General features: G+C 37.3%; 1 protein-coding gene across 1 annotated transcript in view; it reads left to right on the forward strand.

The window, feature by feature from the left end:
• LOC140170243 (ubiquitin conjugation factor E4 A-like) overlaps positions 1 to 20,330 on the forward strand; it is a 64,392-nt gene that overhangs the window by 26,279 nt on the left and 17,783 nt on the right. Inside the window, 9 exon segments of the mRNA XM_072193576.1 lie at positions 3,882 to 3,999; positions 5,924 to 6,145; positions 7,501 to 7,696; positions 7,698 to 7,759; positions 8,377 to 8,794; positions 11,136 to 11,328; positions 11,817 to 11,930; positions 14,477 to 14,651; positions 20,225 to 20,301. Coding sequence (XP_072049677.1) covers positions 3,882 to 3,999; positions 5,924 to 6,145; positions 7,501 to 7,696; positions 7,698 to 7,759; positions 8,377 to 8,794; positions 11,136 to 11,328; positions 11,817 to 11,930; positions 14,477 to 14,651; positions 20,225 to 20,301 — 1,575 coding nt within the window.

The raw sequence follows: 20,330 nt of genomic DNA on the forward strand, positions 1-20,330 counted from the left end.
AAATTGCTGGTAGTGAAGGCTACATACACAGTCAGTTGGACATAGAGGTAACTCACCTTTGACATCAATAGCTCCAATGTGCTCTATAATATCAACATGAAAGTATTCGGTTTCAAACGTTGCATTTCGCCGTTGGTATATCACTTCCCATGTGTTGTCTGAAATAAGTAACCCATCGCAATCCGTGGTAATATTACATGCAGCGGTGTTGATGTCAGAGCATTTGTCCTCGGAGGTTAAAAGCTTTGTTCGAATCACAAGGTTTGCGTCCATCTTGAAATGGATTTCAAGCTTGTTTGTCGGAAACTTTGCGCTACATGGGGAAGTGGTTCCTGTGAAACTTACGATTTTTCCTCTAGCATATGGGATGTAGAATTGATGAGATTGATTCCAGTTTGTAAGTGACTTGATATCCAAGTGAATTCCATGTTGGCTTGTAGTATTCAGTTTTAGCACACATGCACCACATAACGAGGAAGTATCCAGCGATAATGTCTCACCGATTTCAGAAATTTGAGCATTTGCACTAAATGAATCAGTGTCCATAGAACAAATCAGGTTTGCACTGATATCTGCACTTTGACCCACATGCAGACTAGTAATTCCTAAAAATAAGAGGCTGAAGTAGAAAGAGATTCTCTCCTTCATGATGATGCTACGGCCATTTATCTATATAGCAAGAAACAGTTTAATTCAAACCTTTTGGTAGTAATAACTTATAAGTTCTGAAAGTTGTTGTGATTCCGACTTAGTCTGTAAAAACAATACAAAAAGCTGAGCACAAATTTAGCTATGAGAAACAAGGAAGTTGAGGAAGTTCCACTCACATACATTTGTATCCTGGTTCATATGTGTTTATATAAGTTCCAATTCAGAATATGACCCATTCCAGTGAAATATACCTAAAGTAAATTTTTCGAAGAAGTGAAATTTACCGATTTGTAGAAAGAGAAAAATAGCTTTTTAATGACATCTTGCGTTTGAAAATTGAAGGTTTGGTTTTGAAGTAATTATCAATTTAGCCAATATATATTTTCAATGTTTTTCTTTATATTTTGTAAGCGTAATCTCAAAACATGCCATGCTGACTTGAGGTATTTTTTGCTGGAACAGGTTACTACTGGTTCCGGTCAATTGATTAGAAGTACTAACTATAGTTTGTGTTATTTCCACCCAATGATTTCCTTATAGCTTTGTTGGTCATGTGACGTCATTGATGGTGCATTATATAGGAAACAAGTATTGATTCAAATTCAGCATGCGGAAACCGTCAAGGATATGTTACAATATCATGGTAACACTTGATTTCAGAAGGAAAAAATATGAAAGTGAAACCTGAGACTAATATACCAGGTATATATTAGTCTCAGGAAAACCTGAGACTAATTTACCAGGTATATACTAGTCTCAGGAAAACCTGAGACTAATATACCAGGTATATATTAGTCGCAGGAAAACCTGAGACTAATATACCAGGTATATATTAATCTCAGGAAAACCTGAGACTAATATACCAGGTATATATTAATCTCAGGAAAACCTGAGACTAATATACCAGCTATATATTAGTCGCAGGAAAACCTGAGACTAATTTACCAGGTATATATTAGTCTCAGGAAAACCTGAGACTAATATACCAGGTATATATTAGTCTCAGGAAAACCTGAGACTAATATACCAGGTATACATTAGTCGCAGGAAAACCTGAGACTAATATACCAGGTATATATTAGTCGCAGGAAAACCTGAGACTAATTTACCAGGTATATACTAGTATCAGGAAAACCTGAGACTAATATACCAGGTATATATTAGTCGCAGGAAAACCTGAGACTAATATACCAGGTATATATTAGTCGCAGGAAAACCTGAGACTAATTTACCAGGTATATACTAGTATCAGGAAAACCTGAGACTAATATACCAGGTATATACCAGGTATATACTAGTCTCAGGAAAAGCTGAGACTAATATACCAGGTATATAATATATTAATCTCAGGAAAACCTGAGACTAATATACCAGGTATATATTAGTATCAGGTAAAACATAGCTCAGTCGTAATATTTTATGGAGCACTCACTGTGGATGAAAGTTGAAACTGAAATTTGAAGTAATTAATTTCTTTTTGGAAAGGAATGAGTATGGGGTTTGTTTGTCTATTTCGTCTACAGTAATTTCCATAGCAATAGAATTATGCCAGCTCATTTCAGTGTGATTAAATCCATTTCAGTGAGTGGCCAATGATTTTTGGAAAAGTGTTCTGCCCAGTTCATTTTTCATTGTGGTTGGACAATGATTGTTAATGAGTCTACCTGAAATATTTCAGTGGGTTTTTTCAGAGCTGCTTTGCTATTGTGTGAACTCACTTTGGTGTGAACTTTTAGTGTAGAGTCCGAAGTTTACCGTTTTCTAAAATCCATTTTCCGTGTTGTGATCCGTGTTGTAAAATTTGTAAATCTGTGTCATGAATATAAAGCTTAAAATGTATAAACAATGATATTAATATCACAATAAAGTATTCAATATTGCAATCAATATATGCTCTGATTGGAATATTCTCACGATAGGCCGACTATTACGATGTTTGGAGGGATATGGGGGTTCATGCCTCGGTAATGTACCTTTATTTCGGTATTATTAAACAGTATTTTTATCATAAAATTGACATACACAACTCATGATTGTTTTTAACATTTATTTCTCTTATCTTTTAACAATTTTTGTCATATCATACAAAAATGTCATTTTCCGTGTTGTACCTCCGATTCCGTGAATTTCTTCCGTTTTCCGTAAAACGGAAAACTTCGGACTCTATTTTAGTGTTTATTTCAGATATCGGTCTGATTTTCAGTTTTTTGGTTTCATAATGATTGGTCATTTGAACTGAGTGTTGGAAATATTGACATATGTGATGCGATCAAGCAAAATCAGTCGGAACTCGCAAATATTAAATTTTCAGTTTCTTATAGGAGAATAACAAACGTTTACCAAACTGGATTTAGCAGAAAACCCCATTGAAATTGAACAACCAATTCCAAAGATATGAGCAATTAAAGAGTTACCAAAACAATAGAAAACAAAAAGAAATATTTCATTTGATTGGCTATATCTCAAAATCAATATTTCCGAGTTCCGACTGATTTTGCTTGATCGCATCACATATTCAGGAAGCCTTGAAGCTTGTCTCCCCACTGTCAGTGTCAAGTTAGCTCAATCGTTAAGGCGTTCGACTATGGTGCGAGAGGTTGCGGGTTTGAACCCTGGCGGTGCCTAGTACACGCTCTCGTGGAAAAATTGAGTTAGCTTGAAATTCTCCTGGACAAGGAACTCACTGCTAATTTGTCTCGTTGTAACCCGTACGAAACTCGGGAGCTGATCCTGGTTGCGATGGTTATTTGTGGAATGTCTAGGGTGTGCGCTCTTGCAGCAGCAAAGTCCCTGATTTGTTGTTTAATGGTTTATGGAATGATGTGGGGCCATAGTGGTCAGCGACAACCTGTAAAGTGTGCTGAGGCTTGTGGATCAACGTCTAGGCGTTGTGCCTGTGCGTGGCGCACTATAAATCACTGCGCTTTTTTTTTTTTTTTTTCCAAATACATTGCTTATTATCCAGGGAGGTCACTTACTAAAAGTGCTATGCATGCTTGTTAATAAAAACAGCATAAAAGGGTTGGATATTGAAAATACAGCAACATCCATGTTTTATGTCATTTTTGAGGGTTGATTGACGAGAATGGGTAGCACTTTTATATTCGAGTGACCCCCGGGGCTCATTATAGACCTCATGAAAGTAATTATCTGACGAAGTTGAGAATTACTCATTTATCACTGCAATGAAAGGGACATTACAATTACATTTATTTTGCTTTTCTTTTCAGCCTATTGCCAAGCTGAACGAGTGGATGTATAGAATATTCAAGAATATCTTCAAAGCATCTCCGGACATACGTAATAAGATGCTAACATGGCTTGGCAATTGTTTACAGAGTAATACAGGTATGTCAGAGGTCAGAGGTTGAATACCTTTATTGGTAAGTGGCAAGTTCTCTGTGTCTCAGAAAAACAGAAAAATCCATGGAATTCAAGAAAAAAAACCGGAAAACACAGAAAACATGTTTTTTCTTGAGAAAAATCAAAATGAAGACAAAATAATAAGATTATGAGGTAAAAATAATGATAATGAAAATGAAGTCTGCAATAAGATAGAATATTAACACCAGGTTGTCAAATGATTTCCGGTCCAGGTGCGTGATTTGCATTTCAATTGAAACGTTCTTGCCAACATTATTGTTGTGTCAATCTTTTTCGAGTCAGTAATTTAGATATTGTTTTTTATTGTATCTCTAAATGTAATGATGAGAAGTATATAATATAGATTTTCAGAAAGGAAATGATGCAAGGAATCCAACAAGCATGACAGATTCCTGCAAAAATGAACAGTTTTTGAGAAAATCTCAAAATTTGATTTTACTTGAAGGTATACAAGGAAGCAGTAGCAAAGGGCTATTCCAGTTGAAATCCATACACCCCTGTGGAAGACATTCCTTTAATCTTCTACACAGTGAGTGTGAATTTTAAATGGGGCTGAAATCTACACCCCTGTGTGTGGACGATTAAGGTCATATCTTCCCTGGGGGTATGCCCCTGCCTGTATAGGACCTCTTGCCTACCCCCCTTGCACCCTTGTCCACCTCTCCCTCCGTCCCTTGGGAAAATCTAGGCAACACTGTGTAACAGGTAATAGGTCCAACACTACAAAATGACAAACATTTGGTCGTTTCTTTCCATAGTATCATATTGTGGAAAACCAAGTAGCTGAGATGTTCAATACATATTGTATGTTAGGAAAATATTTTACCTGATGACCCCATGTTGACTTTGGTTAAATTAGCTATATTTTTGTCGGAAAGGGTCCAAATTAATGGCATGTAAAGTCCATGTGAGCTGCGCCAGACGCTGAAATTGTTTACATCTCAAAAGCAAAATAAATTAGCTTTTATTTTAAGCAATGATATCCATAATAGCCACAGTAAAAAAAGTCCACAAAAGGGCTTCAATTGTGCATTCACTCTTCATATATTCTTACTATTCGTACAAAACTTTCAAACACAGGTCTTAGAGTGGAGTGGACTTGCTGATTTCAATGGTTTTAGAATGAAAACATACATATTTATAATTATTTATGCACATTTCGTGTTGAAATGCTAAACCAATGATGACATCAAAATTAAGTCAGTCTTGGCTGCTCCTCCATGCAATTTGCATACATATTTACATCCATATTCATGTACGCCCTCAGTTAGAGAATAAAAGATAGGATTTTGTCTTTTGCCTATCAATATCGTGTCATAGTGGATGGGCTGGCCAATATTTTGAGTAGTGGATGCCGGCGCACTACGATAAAAATATTGACCAGACCATCCATTATGACACGATATTGGATAGACAAAAGACATAATCCTATCTTTTATTCTCATTCTAATTCAGTTTGAAGTATAATTTCTATAAGTAAAAGTGCTTTTTTCCAGAAAAAATCACATTACTTTTGTGAGTACATCCCCGTTGTTTTAAATGAATGAAACCGGTACGAACATCAAAGCCGCCAAATTGCGTTCTTAATTCGGGCACGGTGTATTATGCGAACGCATTATTGCGCGATCATTGAGGATCTACAAGCGTGCCGCCATTGCGTGTCGGCGCGCTCACTGTCTTATATGACTATCCACTATCGTGTCATAATGGATAGGTGAAAACTAATCAAATTGTGTGTATTCTTGACAAGACGCACCAACTGAATTAGAATAGACCATAGCTAAAAGAAAAATTAGTCCATGTACACTTTTGACCTTGTGTGCTGGTTCATATAGATGCACACTAACATTATTCTGCCTTGATACATTTTGTCATTTTTCTCGTCTAGGTCGTGGTAAACTCTGGGCCAGACAGTTACCCAATTTCAACCAGACGTACTCTTCTGATAGTTTCTTCCTCAACTTGGGCTGTGTGTTGCTACGGTTCTGCAGCCCGTTCACAAAGCCAGAGAATGACAGTATACTGACAGTAGATCTGAGTTACTGTAGGGTTCAACTTGGCACAGATCCAAGTGAAGCTCATATGGCTGAGAAGGGTGTACATCTTAAAGGTAATGATTGGGTTTTTAAGTAAAGCCACGATTTCTCTGTGATACGGAAAAATGGAAAAATTCACGGAATTCGGGTTTGCTCACGGAAATTTGAAAATGCCACAAAATAGTGAAAAACTGTGTAAATTGTCTAACCTCTATGTTGATTTGCAAAATCAAACAAAGAAAAATGATTATTTAGCAGTAATCAACCATTAAACAATCCATTCTAGCATTAGTTTTAGGCTTACGATGCAAGGTTCTGGTCATACTACAGTAAAAGGTAAGACAAGATACACTTTTAAAACATGTTTGTTTTAACTTTTCAGTGCTTTATAGTGGAACACGGAAAATCACGGAAATGCTCCAATTTGTAACACAGATTTTTAATTTTGTAACACGGAGAAATCATGGCTTTAGGTTTAAGGCAGTAATATGTGATTTGCTCACAGTGATGCCCATAATTTTTCTTCAATCCACAGGTTTTATTCACCATGTTCATGGATCGAAATAGTAGCCAAACTTGATGGCTAAAATGTCTTGTTGCTTGTGTGAATGATTGATGTATGAATTATGTGTGTATCATTATATGTCTTATTTATGCATTCAGTGTAAAGCTATTGTGATTTAAAATATACAACAGTCACAGCTGGTCCGATCAAATTTATGAAGGAAATACGAAAGTCGCCGTCTTCAGCGTTATGCATGAAAACTTAATTATCAAATTGCACTGAATATAAATATACATAAATAAGATAAGAAATGCAGTTATGTCATGTTATATGAATATTAATTAGCTTATTTGTAACTTCAAACTAGACAGGGTGATAAGGTATGGTGACTTGATTTGCTGTATAGTTTTGTATCATGTTATTTGCATAATTTGCCTGCAATTCCATTCACTCTGCAGCCTACATGCAAAAATCAATTAACTTTTCACTTAGGTAGGATGATACAATAATGATCACCTCTTGTGTTGTATAGTTTGTGTCATGTTATTTGTACATTTATGAATATTAATGACTTCATTTGCATATTCTTTGGATTTATTTCTTTGCATATTCTTGAGGACATAATTTTATGCATTTACTAATCTACAGTCAGTCAACTCTGAAGTACTTAAAGTACAGAAGCTTAGAGATGCGGGCGTACACATTGTGCAGACTTTGAAGGCACGCATACCTGAAGCAGAGTCGCAGCACTACAGACTGTTAACGCGTTGTATACGCTCGCGTTGTCACTTTGTACTTTAGAGAGGACAAACTGTACTCGTTTTCACACTTTTTACCAAGCACGAAAGCCTGAGAACTGCCCTTCTGGCAAGAACATAATTTATGCACCCTTAATCTATTTGTTTCCCCCTTTTTTCTCCCTAGGGTTGCCTGAAGAAACCTGCCTAGTCACCTTAGAAGATGCTCCTTCCATTCCTACCAAGACTCCTTACAAGTTCCCTACAGAGATCTTCTTCATCACACATCGATGCCTTCACCTAGGCTTTCATTGCATACTGGAACGTTTCAACCGCCTTAATAGGGACCTCCATCAGATACAGGAAGTCTTTCAGGAAGCACAAAAGAATGATGGGAGGCAATTCAAATCCAGTAGTAGAAAGATTATTGGAACAGATGGAGAAAGGTAAAAATGGGATATCCCATTTATAATTCATAACCTTCCTGTGGAAGATTTTTTATATTTTCATCCACTTAGGGAGTCTGCATTTCAAATGGAATTAACACATCATCATTGGGCAGGAAAAACTTCTGATGTAAATTTTCACTGTTACTCATTTGGCAAAACAGGGAACAGTGTAAAATATCAAATCTAACAGTTTTTCATTTTGCAAAGGACATTAGTATAATAACACACTTAGCTAACAAAAAACAATATCTTTAAACAGTTAAGCAGTTTTTGTGTTCCCTGCAAAATGACAGTACCTTCAGAATTGTAATTTTGTACTGCTCCTTATTTTGCCAAATGAGTAACAGTGATAATTTACAAAAGTTTTTCCTGCCCAGCAACAACATTAGGCAGCTGTTATGGATTCAAGAAACAATTAATTCTCGGACACATGCACATTTGGAAGCAGCGTGTGTGTCCCACCAGTAAGTATTCCACAAGTTCATGATGTTGTAGGCTATGAAAAATGGGTAATTTTAGATTTCAAGTGGAATAGCATTCTATGCTAGGATTGAAAGCTCAGTCCACCAAATTAATGCATTTGTTTAATTTAAATTCAAATCATTATTTTTCAGCAATGGGTACTTTCCTGTCGTACAAAGCTAGTCTTCTAGAGCCACAACTTATAGAACACAGTTGGAATTTACACATAGCAACCACAAGACTATTAGTGCAATACGCCACCACAGACAATCGTGAGAAACTCGTCACACCAACACTTCCACTCCCAGAAGATGTCCCACAATGCCTTGTGTCCATCCCAGAATTCCTAGCGGAGAATCTGACAGAGTACCTGCAGTTTCTGAGACGGTTCGCGGAGCAGAGCTTTGAGGATGGCCGAGAGACGTTAACTCACGTGATGACGTTTATTATTGTGTTTATGGGAAGCAAACAGAGAATGAATAACCCTCATTTGAGGGCAAAATTGGCGGAGGTTTTAGAAGGGATTATGCCGAGGAAAGACCAGCCAATGGGGCGATCGATTATTCCAACGTAAGTTTTTAACATTATAACAATTGTATTTGTGACACGATCTGGTTCATGAAGACCATAGGAGGCATTTTTTAGCGGGAAATTTTTGCAAGGTTTTATTTATGAGCTTTTCGCGATTAATTTCAGAACCGCCAAATTAAAAGCCTGCAAAAATATTTTCTACCCATAGGGTTTAATGTGTAGCTGTTTGTAATCGCAAATATGAAACCACAAAACTGTTCAAATCACAAAAAAATTACCGTAACCACTCGGGTATAAGCCCACCTTCGGCTATAAGCCCACCCCCTATTTTTCAAAACATTCTGGGAGCAAAGGTGCACTCGAGTATAAGCCCAGTTGTAATTTTGACTAAGTTCTTAAATCAAATCAATGCTTTTCTGTCACATTTAAGAACAAATATAAAAAATATCAGTTGAAATTAGATTAACATTCCATGTTTATAATTTAAAAAATTGACATATGAATGATGAAAATTACTGGTTGATGAGGCATATACAAATGAGGATGATTGTTCTTATTTTTAAGTTTGAGTACTAGCCCTTCCCCGGTTATAAGCCCACCCCCATTTTTGAAGTGAAATTGCCCATCTAGGGGGTGGGCTTATACCCGAGTGGTTACGGTAATACCGCAATAAGTTTATGCCTTATAAGATTATGAATGTTTTGAGTCATCCAGTAGTATAAAATAGACAAAAATATGAATCAAATACTGGACTCACCAACGATTTTTTCAGTAACGCTATGCGACCCGTTCATCGGGGCTTCATCAGACTAAGCAGAGACTTGGCTGATGGTTTGGTCACATGATGGTAATCGGCGAGGAAGTAGTTTCACGGTGGGATCCCAGGCGTGTCATAACATCTTACCATGTTAGCGCATTGTTTACATCCATTCCACCGGATGATGTTCTCAAAGCAGTTACCAATTCGCCATTATCATCAATGCAGTATTTTATCATTATCTAGGTACCACCGTGAGCAGGTATTCCAAGAGCATCCCTTACTCCCCTACCTATCGCATGCTCTACTCAGTACCTTTGTTAACATAGAATTCACCATTATCATCAATGCAGTATTTTATCATTATCTAGGTACCACCGTGAGCAGGTATTCCAAGAGCATCCCTTACTCCCCTACCTATCGCATGCTCTACTCAGTACCTTTGTTAACATAGAATTCACCATTATCATCAATGCAGTATTTTATCATTATCTAGGTACCACCGTGAGCAGGTATTCCAAGAGCATCCCTTACTCCCCTACCTATCGCATGCTCTACTCAGTACCTTTGTTAACATAGAATTCACCATTATCATCAATGCAGTATTTTATCATTATCTAGGTACCACCGTGAGCAGGTATTCCAAGAGCATCCCTTACTCCCCTACCTATCGCATGCTCTACTCAGTACCTTTGTTAACATAGAATTCACCATTATCATCAATGCAGTATTTTATCATTATCTAGGTACCACCGTGAGCAGGTATTCCAAGAGCATCCCTTACTCCCCTACCTATCGCATGCTCTACTCAGTACCTTTGTTAACATAGAATTCACCATTATCATCAAAGCAGTATTTTATCATTATCTAGGTACCACCGTGAGCAGGTATTCCAAGAGCATCCCTTACTCCCCTACCTATCGCATGCTCTACTCAGTACCTTTGTTAACATAGAATTCACCATTATCATCAATGCAGTATTTTATCATTATCTAGGTACCACCGTGAGCAGGTATTCCAAGAGCATCCCTTACTCCCCTACCTATCGCATGCTCTACTCAGTACCTTTGTTAACATAGAATTTACCATTATCATCAATGCAGTATTTTATCATTATCTAGGTACCACCGTGAGCAGGTATTCCAAGAGCATCCCTTACTCCCCTACCTATCGCATGCTCTACTCAGTACCTTTGTTAACATAGAATTCACTATTATCATCAATGCAGTATTTTATCATTATCTAGGTACCACCGTGAGCAGGTATTCCAAGAGCATCCCTTACTCCCCTACCTATCGCATGCTCAACTCAGTACCTTTGTTAACATAGAATATTCACCATTATCATCAATGCAGTATTTTATCATTATCTAGGTACCACCGTGAGCAGGTATTCCAAGAGCATCCCTTACTCCCCTACCTATCGCGTGCTCTACCCAGTACCTTTGTTAACATAGAATTCACCATTATCATCAATGCAGTATTTTATCATTATCTAGGTACCACCGTGAGCAGGTATTCCAAGAGCATCCCTTACTCCCCTACCTATCGCATGCTCTACTCAGTACCTTTGTTAACATAGAATTCACCATTATCATCAATGCAGTATTTTATCATTATCTAGGTACCACCGTGAGCAGGTATTCCAAGAGCATCCCTTACTCCCCTACCTATCGCATGCTCTACTCAGCATCTTTGTGGACATAGAATTCACCGGTGACGCCCATCAGTTTGAGCAGAAATTCAACTATCGACGACCTATGTATTATATCTTGAAATATTTGTGGGAACTTCCAAAGCACAGGGATAGCATGAGGGTAAGTTGTTTATTGCGGTCGCTTGCACAGGTACACCATCGCCAAGGTACTTGGCTGGTACTGTGCAGTACCAGGGGAGTACCAGTGTATAGTACAGTGCAGTACCACTGCTGATGGGTCCTGTACAGTAGCAGTATTGGTACTATGTAGGTACTTTCCGTGCACCAGTCAGGTACCTTGATGATGGTGTACCGGTGCAGGCGGCTGCAATAAGAATCTTGTCGTGTAATTGGATATAATTTCTGTTCCAAAAGTATCAAAATAATTCAAAACCAAAGTAGAAGATCAATATTTTTGTTTGAATTTCTGATTTTCTAGAATGAGTTTTCACAGTTTTTTCCTTTTTGTATTTCTGAAAAAATAAATTTTTGGACATAGCCAGCTCTGGTACTTAGTCCTTTAATCTTCCACAGACGACAGCCCATCATTTTGTAAAAACGTTTCAAGACCTTGCATCATCTCTAACAATTGTTTCTATTCTTTCACAGGGCCTAGCTGAGGAGTCGTTACAACACATCAATAACGCCAATCCACCGTTATTTCTGAGGTTTATCAACTCACTCATCAATGATTCCATCTTTATGCTGGATGAGGCCATGGAGGTAAGAATGGTAACAACTCTCTAATCTGAAGGTTCCCTAGTCTGAAGGCTCCTTAGTCCAAAGGTTCGCTAGTCCGAACACATTATTAATTTACTATTCGCTAGTCCGAATTCTGAAAAAGGTTCACTAGTCCGAATATTGGGTTCTCTTGTCCGAAGGTTCGCTAGTCCAAATAATAAATATGGTTCTCTAGTCCGAATATAAAATAAGGCTCGCTAACCCTAACTCTAAACCATAACCCTAAACCCTAGCCCTAAACCCTAGCACTAACCCTAACCCTTATTCTATATTCGGACTAGAGAACCTTCAGATTAGCGAACTTTCGGAATAGAGAGAAGTCTTGGGTAAGAATTGCTTCAAAACTAAGAAATCATCAGTGATTTAGGAAGCCACTCAAGCCAGAACACATTCAAAGCATACAATGTTGGGAAAAATATGTTGAGACACTTGCTGAATCTTGCTCTTTGGATTCCTCTACAGTGCATAATTCTTACATGGTGTTTTTCAAACAATCTCGTCAAATGTGCCTGTAGCTTGAAAGCTTTTTTGAAGCCATACTGTATTCCTCCCCACTCGCTAGTGCCCACCAATCAATGGTGATGGCCCCAACAATGCGGATAATGATATGGCTCCAATCAACATTGTACGGGGGAATGGGGGGATGTCCCAAGAGTGTGTTTCAAGACTTTCTTCCAAAATTGTTTGAGGTCCATAAAATATTTCCCTTCTTGTGGCTGGTTCAGTGAATGAATTGCAAAAATAAATGTTATGACTTGTGATGGTGTGTTTAAGGTTAAATGCAATTGATTTTCAAGGCTTGATTCCAGAGGGGCGGAAGTTAATAATGGAAACAGCCATGCAGAAAAGAATGAACTCACGCGTACAATAGTGTATCAATCTGAACTAGAACACGGACAAACCACGGCTCGTGAGTCATCCTATTGCAGGGATAGGGAAGGGGCGACCATGATAGGACCATTGTGGGCAGCCGTTTTTCGCAATTTTCCTTTGGATTTTCTAAATTTTCCATTTTTAAAATTATCCTGGATGATACCGGTATCTGTCGTGAAATAAATCAATGCTTCTATAGGCTATAATAGCCCTAGTATGCCTATTTATACCCTGATTATGCAATATATAGGCCTACAACAACAGTAGGCCTAACAAAACCAACAACCAATATTTTGTTAATCTAATTTGTAAAAATATATTCATAGGCCGCGCCTAGACTAGTATAGCCTAAAAATTTCTGAATTATATAATGAAAAAAAAGCGGGCAAAAACAATCAATCGCTGCAGTCAGAAAGAAAAAACGAACAAGAAAAAAGAAAAAAAGTGAGAGAAAAATAAAATAAAATAGATGGAATGGACCACATAGGGACTCGAACATGTACCAAAGTTTTCCAGCTCAAAACTATAGAATTATATAGTCGAACGTGAGCCCAGCCAGCGCGCTAACCGATTGAGCTACTGAGTGATCTGTGAAATCGATTGATCTCAAACTGACTATTATGGAATAGTGCATACCAGGCTCTTATGATAAACAATCTCATCACCGCTGTAAATGTCGGAGGTATCGATGGCGAAAAACCTCGATTTTTGCAAAAGTAGCTTAAATTTGGAGTGAAATTCAAATGGGAAAGGAATCGACATACTTTTGAGAAATAATGTAGGCAGTTAGAAATCAAAATTAATGTTCCACAATCCAGATATCGATAATGTAACATAACAGTGTTTTGTGGTACAAGATTCTCGAAAATTGTTCCCAAAAACGGGCTAATAAAATTTAATCGGTACTGTTTTTGGTTCTTCCCCATGGCAACATTATTTCTTTGGTCGATTTGTAGTTCAATACAAAAAAGGAGAAAACAATCACTCGGCGTAGTTTTATACGGAGCGAATATTTGAAAAAAACTGCATGGAACATGTTTTTGATCTTGTGAACACGGTGCGTAAAAATGATTTAAACGAAGGATTTTCAAACGGATTCTAAAAATTTGTATAAAGACACAAAAATAATGTTAAGATACGTTACATGCACCAACATTTGACTCACTGCGATATTTGATTGCTGAGAAAACGCGGTTTTAGAGAACAACTTTATCGTTTTTATACGTTTCTTCGTGTAACCTTAAATCTGTGTGTTTATGCTGTTCTCGCTGTGTTTGCAAAATAGCGCAAAAAGAATGCTGATAATATGTATTGTTGAAAGACAATTCAATCCATATCCTTTTGTGTGACCTGACTGGGAATTAATTAAAGCTTAATTTGAATATTTGGCTAATATTGAATCAGATAAATAGGACAAAATCCCTTATTTGGCATATTTTTTACAAGTTACCATCACAAAATTCGCAAACTTCACAAATTCAAAACAGTGAAAAATTTTAAAGAAAGTCATACATTCAAGTAACCCCATTTGAAATTCACACTCTCTCTGTAGAATTAAGATAAAGGTCATGTCTTCCATAGGGGTGTATGAATTTCAACTGGAATAACTTAATTCACCTTTTTAATCTCAAAAATATTTTACGTTGTTCATTTAGCAACTCAAACAGATCAAGGAACTACAGATGCAGAAGGACAACGGCGACTGGCAACGGCTACGACCGCAGGAGGTGCAGCAACGAGAAAGCACTCTGAGAACGACGGGCGCCATCGCTAGGTTCTTTAATGTCATGTCCAACGAATCCATGAATGCACTCAAGTTTATCACAAGTGGTAAATATTTGAAATGCTCTATTTGTATATGTGTACATCCATATCAAAATGATGCACTTGTCGGCTGCTACATGTGTCTCATTTCAAATAATAGCTAAGAATAAATGCCAGACTCACCTCAAGTGGAGGTCACTTCAAATCATCCCCAGGTTATACATACATACATACATACAAAAATTTCTTATAAGGCGTTTCTTACAGAGCGATCAGAGCGCACACAAAAAAAAGAGAAAACAAAAATAAAACAAAAAAAATATAAACATTCTGGATACAAATGACACTTAAGCATTTTTTTGAAAGAGTGAAGTGATGAAGCCTCCCTGATGTTACGTGGGAGGCTGTTCCACAATGAAGGTGCAGCAGCACAAAACGATTTGTCACCGATGCATTTTTGACCAACACAAGCTCTTAGTAATGTGGTGTCTTTGGAAGATCTTGTCCTACAAGGTATTTCTCTATGAGAGAGTAAAACACATAAATATTGGGGGCATTACCTTGTAAACATTTATAGACATACATGCAAATCTTGAACTTGATTCTATCACGGATAGGCAACCAATGGAGGTTATGCATTAGAGGCGACGGGCTTTCACGTCTACCAACCGAGTGAATCAGCTTGACAGCTTTATGCTGAAGTGATTGCAAGCGGTCAAGATCTCTAGCATTCGCACCATAGAGCAAGGCATTTCCATAGTCTAGCCGTGATAGAATCAGAGCTCGAACTACACTATGTTTGGTTTCTTTGTCCAGATATCTACTGATACGTCTTACGTTACACAAATGAAAATTTAGAGAAGATATTACTGTTGATGTGTGGAGTCATGGACATGCTTATCAAAAACAATTTCAAGATTGCGGACTGTATCTGAAGGAACAATGATGTTATTATCGACTTTGAGTGTCACTGGTGGTATTTTGTTCAGACTCTGATAAGTTCTGGGCGATGAAAAATTCAGTTTTACCTGGGTTTAGTTTAAGTTTGTTGTTTCCCATCCAATCTTTCAGCTCACAGATGCATTTTTCAAGTTTTGAAAGAGCAGTTTTATATGAACCCGAAACATTTGGGTCAAATGACACATAAATTTGTGTGTCATCTGCATACACGTGATAGTTTAATCTTGTTTAACTACAGGAGTAGTGTAAACAACAAAATCTAATGGGCCCTTTAACAGAGCCTTGCGGCACACCATAATCCAAAACATGGGAATCTGAGTAAATACCATCAATGTGAACCTGGCTAGTTCTACATTTAAGATAAGAACTTATCCACTGCAATGCTTTACCACATATACCAAAGCCAAGTTTCATACGGCGAATCAAAATGTCATGGTCGATAGTATCGAATGCTGCGGATAGGTCAAGTAATACAACAAAAACAATATTTTGTCTATCCACAGCATCAAATATATCACTACGAACTTTAAGCAATGCGGTCTCAGTGCTTTTGTTTTTACAATATGCAGCTTGATGTGAATCTATGAGATTATAATCATCAAAATATTGCTTAAGTTGATTTTTGGATGGTTTTTTAAGAATTGGAGTAGTGCATTGCCAAGAGATTTGGGGAACACTCCTGATGTAAGAGATGCATTGATTCCTGTAAAACCAGAAATGTTTGCGTGCATTTTAATTTCGCGAATTTCGCGAATGATGTTGAGTCGCGAAAATTTTATGCCGCGAATATTTTGCTCAAAGTGACCGCCGTACTATCAATAATAAAAGTTGTTCCAACTTCATGCCTGTTTAAAACACCAGTGCAGTAAGCTTACATGAAGTATTGACATACCTTTGTAAAAACTAAAGCTAGAAGATCAGTTCTGTAATATTGTAATACCTTTGTTTTCTTTGAAAATAAATTTTGAAGTTCATCAGTTTGATAAAAAAATAATACCCCATCTTCTTGCGGTGGCATGTTGTGATGCTCCGACCACGACCGTGTACGTGTGACGTGTGTCATCCACATCTGCCATTTTGTACATACCACACTGCGTCTGTGTGTAGGGGTCCAAATGTTGAATACATAAGTGTTTATTTTGTATCACAAATTTTTATAGAGTAAGTATTCAGCTTTAGAAGATCAGTAGACATAAAGGAACCCGATAAATGAAGCATTTAATCATATTTTGAAATCCGTTTTGTCTAGTTTTAGCAAAAATAATTCCCTATCAGCCACCACCCCATAAGGTGAATGGAAAATGCCAAAACTTTTCATTCATAATTATGCTAATCAGAAACAACAAAACAGTAGGATAATGATAGTAAACAAATAAAGTAAACATGTAAGGATGTTTAGTAAATAATATTAAAACATTTTCAAGACACAGATTAATTGATAATAATTTTTTTGGACCACTACCGACCGATGTGATGGTTATTTACTTTCAGAAAATGTGAATTTTTATGGCTAAAACCAAGATGGCTGCCAGTCTGCACCTGTTCCGGTGGTGTGGTCTCACGAGGCAAATTTTGCGATTTGGAAAATATTTGAAAACAATTATTGTTGCTCAGAGGTGATACCACTATGACTGCTGCCCCATGGAATATTACTCTAATAGATCTCAGTGGAATTTCGACATGCAGGGTCAGCATTTACAACAGAATTTATCCAAACATGTCTGAAGTAAGCTTAAAAGGCAACATGCACTATAAATGTTAACAATGCTTGAACTTGACAATCGCGAAATTTTCATGCCGCGAATATGGCTTATATGGTTAAATTCGCGAAATTTTAAACCCGCGAATATTTCTGGTTTTACAGTATATTGGTAATAACCGGAAGGAAAGTGTCTAAATGTTCCTTCAGACACTTTCCTTCCTTAACCAGGTGGGTATACTACTGTCTAGTTTACACATCTTTGAAGGAGATTTAGTAACCAACATGGAGACTTCAATCTCAGTAACCTGGGAGAACTCACTAAAACTACACACCGTATTTACATAATCATTGTTAAATGCAATACTTTGATCAACTTGAGAACCATGATCAAGTTCTTCACGGATTTTGACAACTTTGTTTGTGAAGTAATCAGCAAGATTTGTACACACAGTTTGTAGGGAATCACCTGTTGGTAAACATCTATCGTTTTGGCATTTAGCAGGGTGTTAACTGTTTGGAAGAAACCCTTGGTGTCACTATTTTCCAACTTATCCTTATAATAATCAACTTTCGCACTTTCGATAAGTTGGTTGACCAAGTTCTTCTGATCAATATACGCTTGTTTGTCTTCCAAGCAGTCACTCGCCATTTATGTTCTAATTTTCTCTTGAAGCTGTCGATGCTCATGAATACTACTATTATACCATGGATAATGTGGTCTAATTGTACGAGTTTTAATTGTTTCAGGTGCATGGTGATCTAATACAGCTTGCATTTTAGAGTTAAAATTTGCAATCAGCAAATCAGGTGAAAGCTCACTAGAGAGATTACCAAGTTCACTCGTTACATCTTTTATGTATTTCTCATGATCGATGCTCTTAAAATTACGGTACGTTACAGTCTTTTTTGTAAGAGATGGTTTCTTTTGGTTTATGAGGAATTTTACCATAAAATGGTCCGAGCGAATATTGTATTGAACACGGCAGGAGTGAATTAAATTGTTGTCGGGTCTTGATATTACAAGGTCCAAGATATGTCCGGATATATGTGTTGGCTCGGTGACATGTTGCTGAAAACCAGAAGTCTCGATGCCAGTTAAGAAACGTCTGACTTCAGACTTTGATAGAATGTCCACGTGCATGTTAAAGTCTCCAACAACAATCACTTTTCTGGGCATGAGGGCAATTTCACTCATGAAATCTTCAAACTCTGTCTGAAAGGTTGAGAGCTGAAAGCCATTTTCCCTTGATGGTGGGGGTCTATATACAATGACATAAAGGATATCATTTGTTCTATCAAGAACACCAGCATGTTCAAACGTTATAATATTATTGCCAAGGTTAACGATTTGGAGATTCATGGATTGTCTGTAGATGGTAGCAATACCGCCATGATTACTAGTTCCATGGGGGAGTTATTGAAAACGTATCCAGGTGGGGTGCACTCACCAATAACAACTTGATCATTGATGTTTAACCAAGTTTCTGTCAGAAACAATATGTCCACGTTTTCACTGATTAGATAATCAGATGCAGTAGTTGTTTTTTCACGTATCGACCGTGCATTCCATAGTCCAGCATTTGTAAATGATTTGATTTGAAATGTTGAACTGTTCGAATTTGTGTTTAAGGGATGTTGATGAGGGTGAACTGGGCGAAAAGGATCAGCAACAGGATTTTGCTTATTTTGATTGATTCTTTTCCCTCCTCGATTACCACGCTTGTGCCAACGTTTCTTAGTGTTTTTGGGCGTAGAGCTAAGTAGTTTCTCTTGATGGTGATGAGTTAAGCATGGGTTACGAAGGAGGTTATGAGAGTACTGCATGTTTCGAAAGATAGTGGACATTCAGTATAGTCTGTAGTATTTAGCCCATGCAAGGCAATAGGAGAATACTGTAAGCAAGATTGTATAACCAAAGTCAGAGATGATAGAGAAGATGAGTTTTCACACTTCATACCTGATGAGAGGCAATCAACTCGAGATGGTTGAATAACATAGCCACTTGATGAAAACCTTGATGGGCTGATCAATCCTAAATCAATAGGATCAATAGGATGAGTTGAATTTCCTCTGGTCTCAACACTGTAGCATTGTTTCATTCTGGTGCAGAAATGTTACCAAAAGTAGTAGGAAAATACATCGAAATGGCACACTTATTCTAGAAATGAGTGACATCATGAACATCTCTATGTCTTATATATCCAACATGTTGAATTTGAGCATGCAAAAGATCTTAAAACACACTCAATATGAAAAAACTTGAGAGAGCAAAGTGAGAGCGACCTGACACAGGCGCTGCACTCTACGTTATATGGTTAAGGAATGTTCTCTGTATTCTTAAACCATATGACTTGGGATGATTAGAAGTGACCTCCACTTGAGATGAGTCTGGTATTTATTCCTAGCTATTATTTGAAATGAGACACATGTAGCATGCGACAAGTGCATCGTTTTGATATGCATGGATGTACACATATTTTATCACTCTGGCATTGGCCATAAAGAGAGATATTGCGACGATTTATTCCTTCTGTATGTGTGTACGGATGTATATCTGCGTGTACAACATGTACCATTTTGGTTAGGTTTTTCTTTTTTTTCCCCAATATCTGGAGATTATTGGGTACAGTGATGATGTAACTTGGCAGGAGTAGCAGGGCCAGAGCTTCTCAACTTTTTTTCCCAATATCTGGATATGTGTATGGGGTACAATTACCTAACTTGGTTGGGGGTAGCAGAGCCAGATAAGAATGAGTGCGCCTGTATCCACTACGACAAAATATTGGACCTGCCTGTCATCTATCACACGGTAGAGGGTAGTGAAAACAAAAATTCATATCATTTATTCTCTAAATGAACCAGAAAATCGCTATTTAATACCAGCGCATAAATGTCACCAATTGCAGTCAAACAAGAGGGTGTGAACAAAATCATACCCACATTAATATTTTTCTCAAACTGATTTTTCTATTTTCAGAAATCCAAAATATCTTCATTCATCCTGTAATGATAGACAGGGTAGCGGCTATGTGTAATGACTTCCTTTTGAAACTAGTAAGTATGTAGTATCTAACTCCATAACA

Source organism: Amphiura filiformis, chromosome 14 (assembly GCF_039555335.1).
Source record: "Amphiura filiformis chromosome 14, Afil_fr2py, whole genome shotgun sequence".
Lineage (NCBI taxonomy): Eukaryota > Metazoa > Echinodermata > Ophiuroidea > Amphilepidida > Amphiuridae > Amphiura > Amphiura filiformis.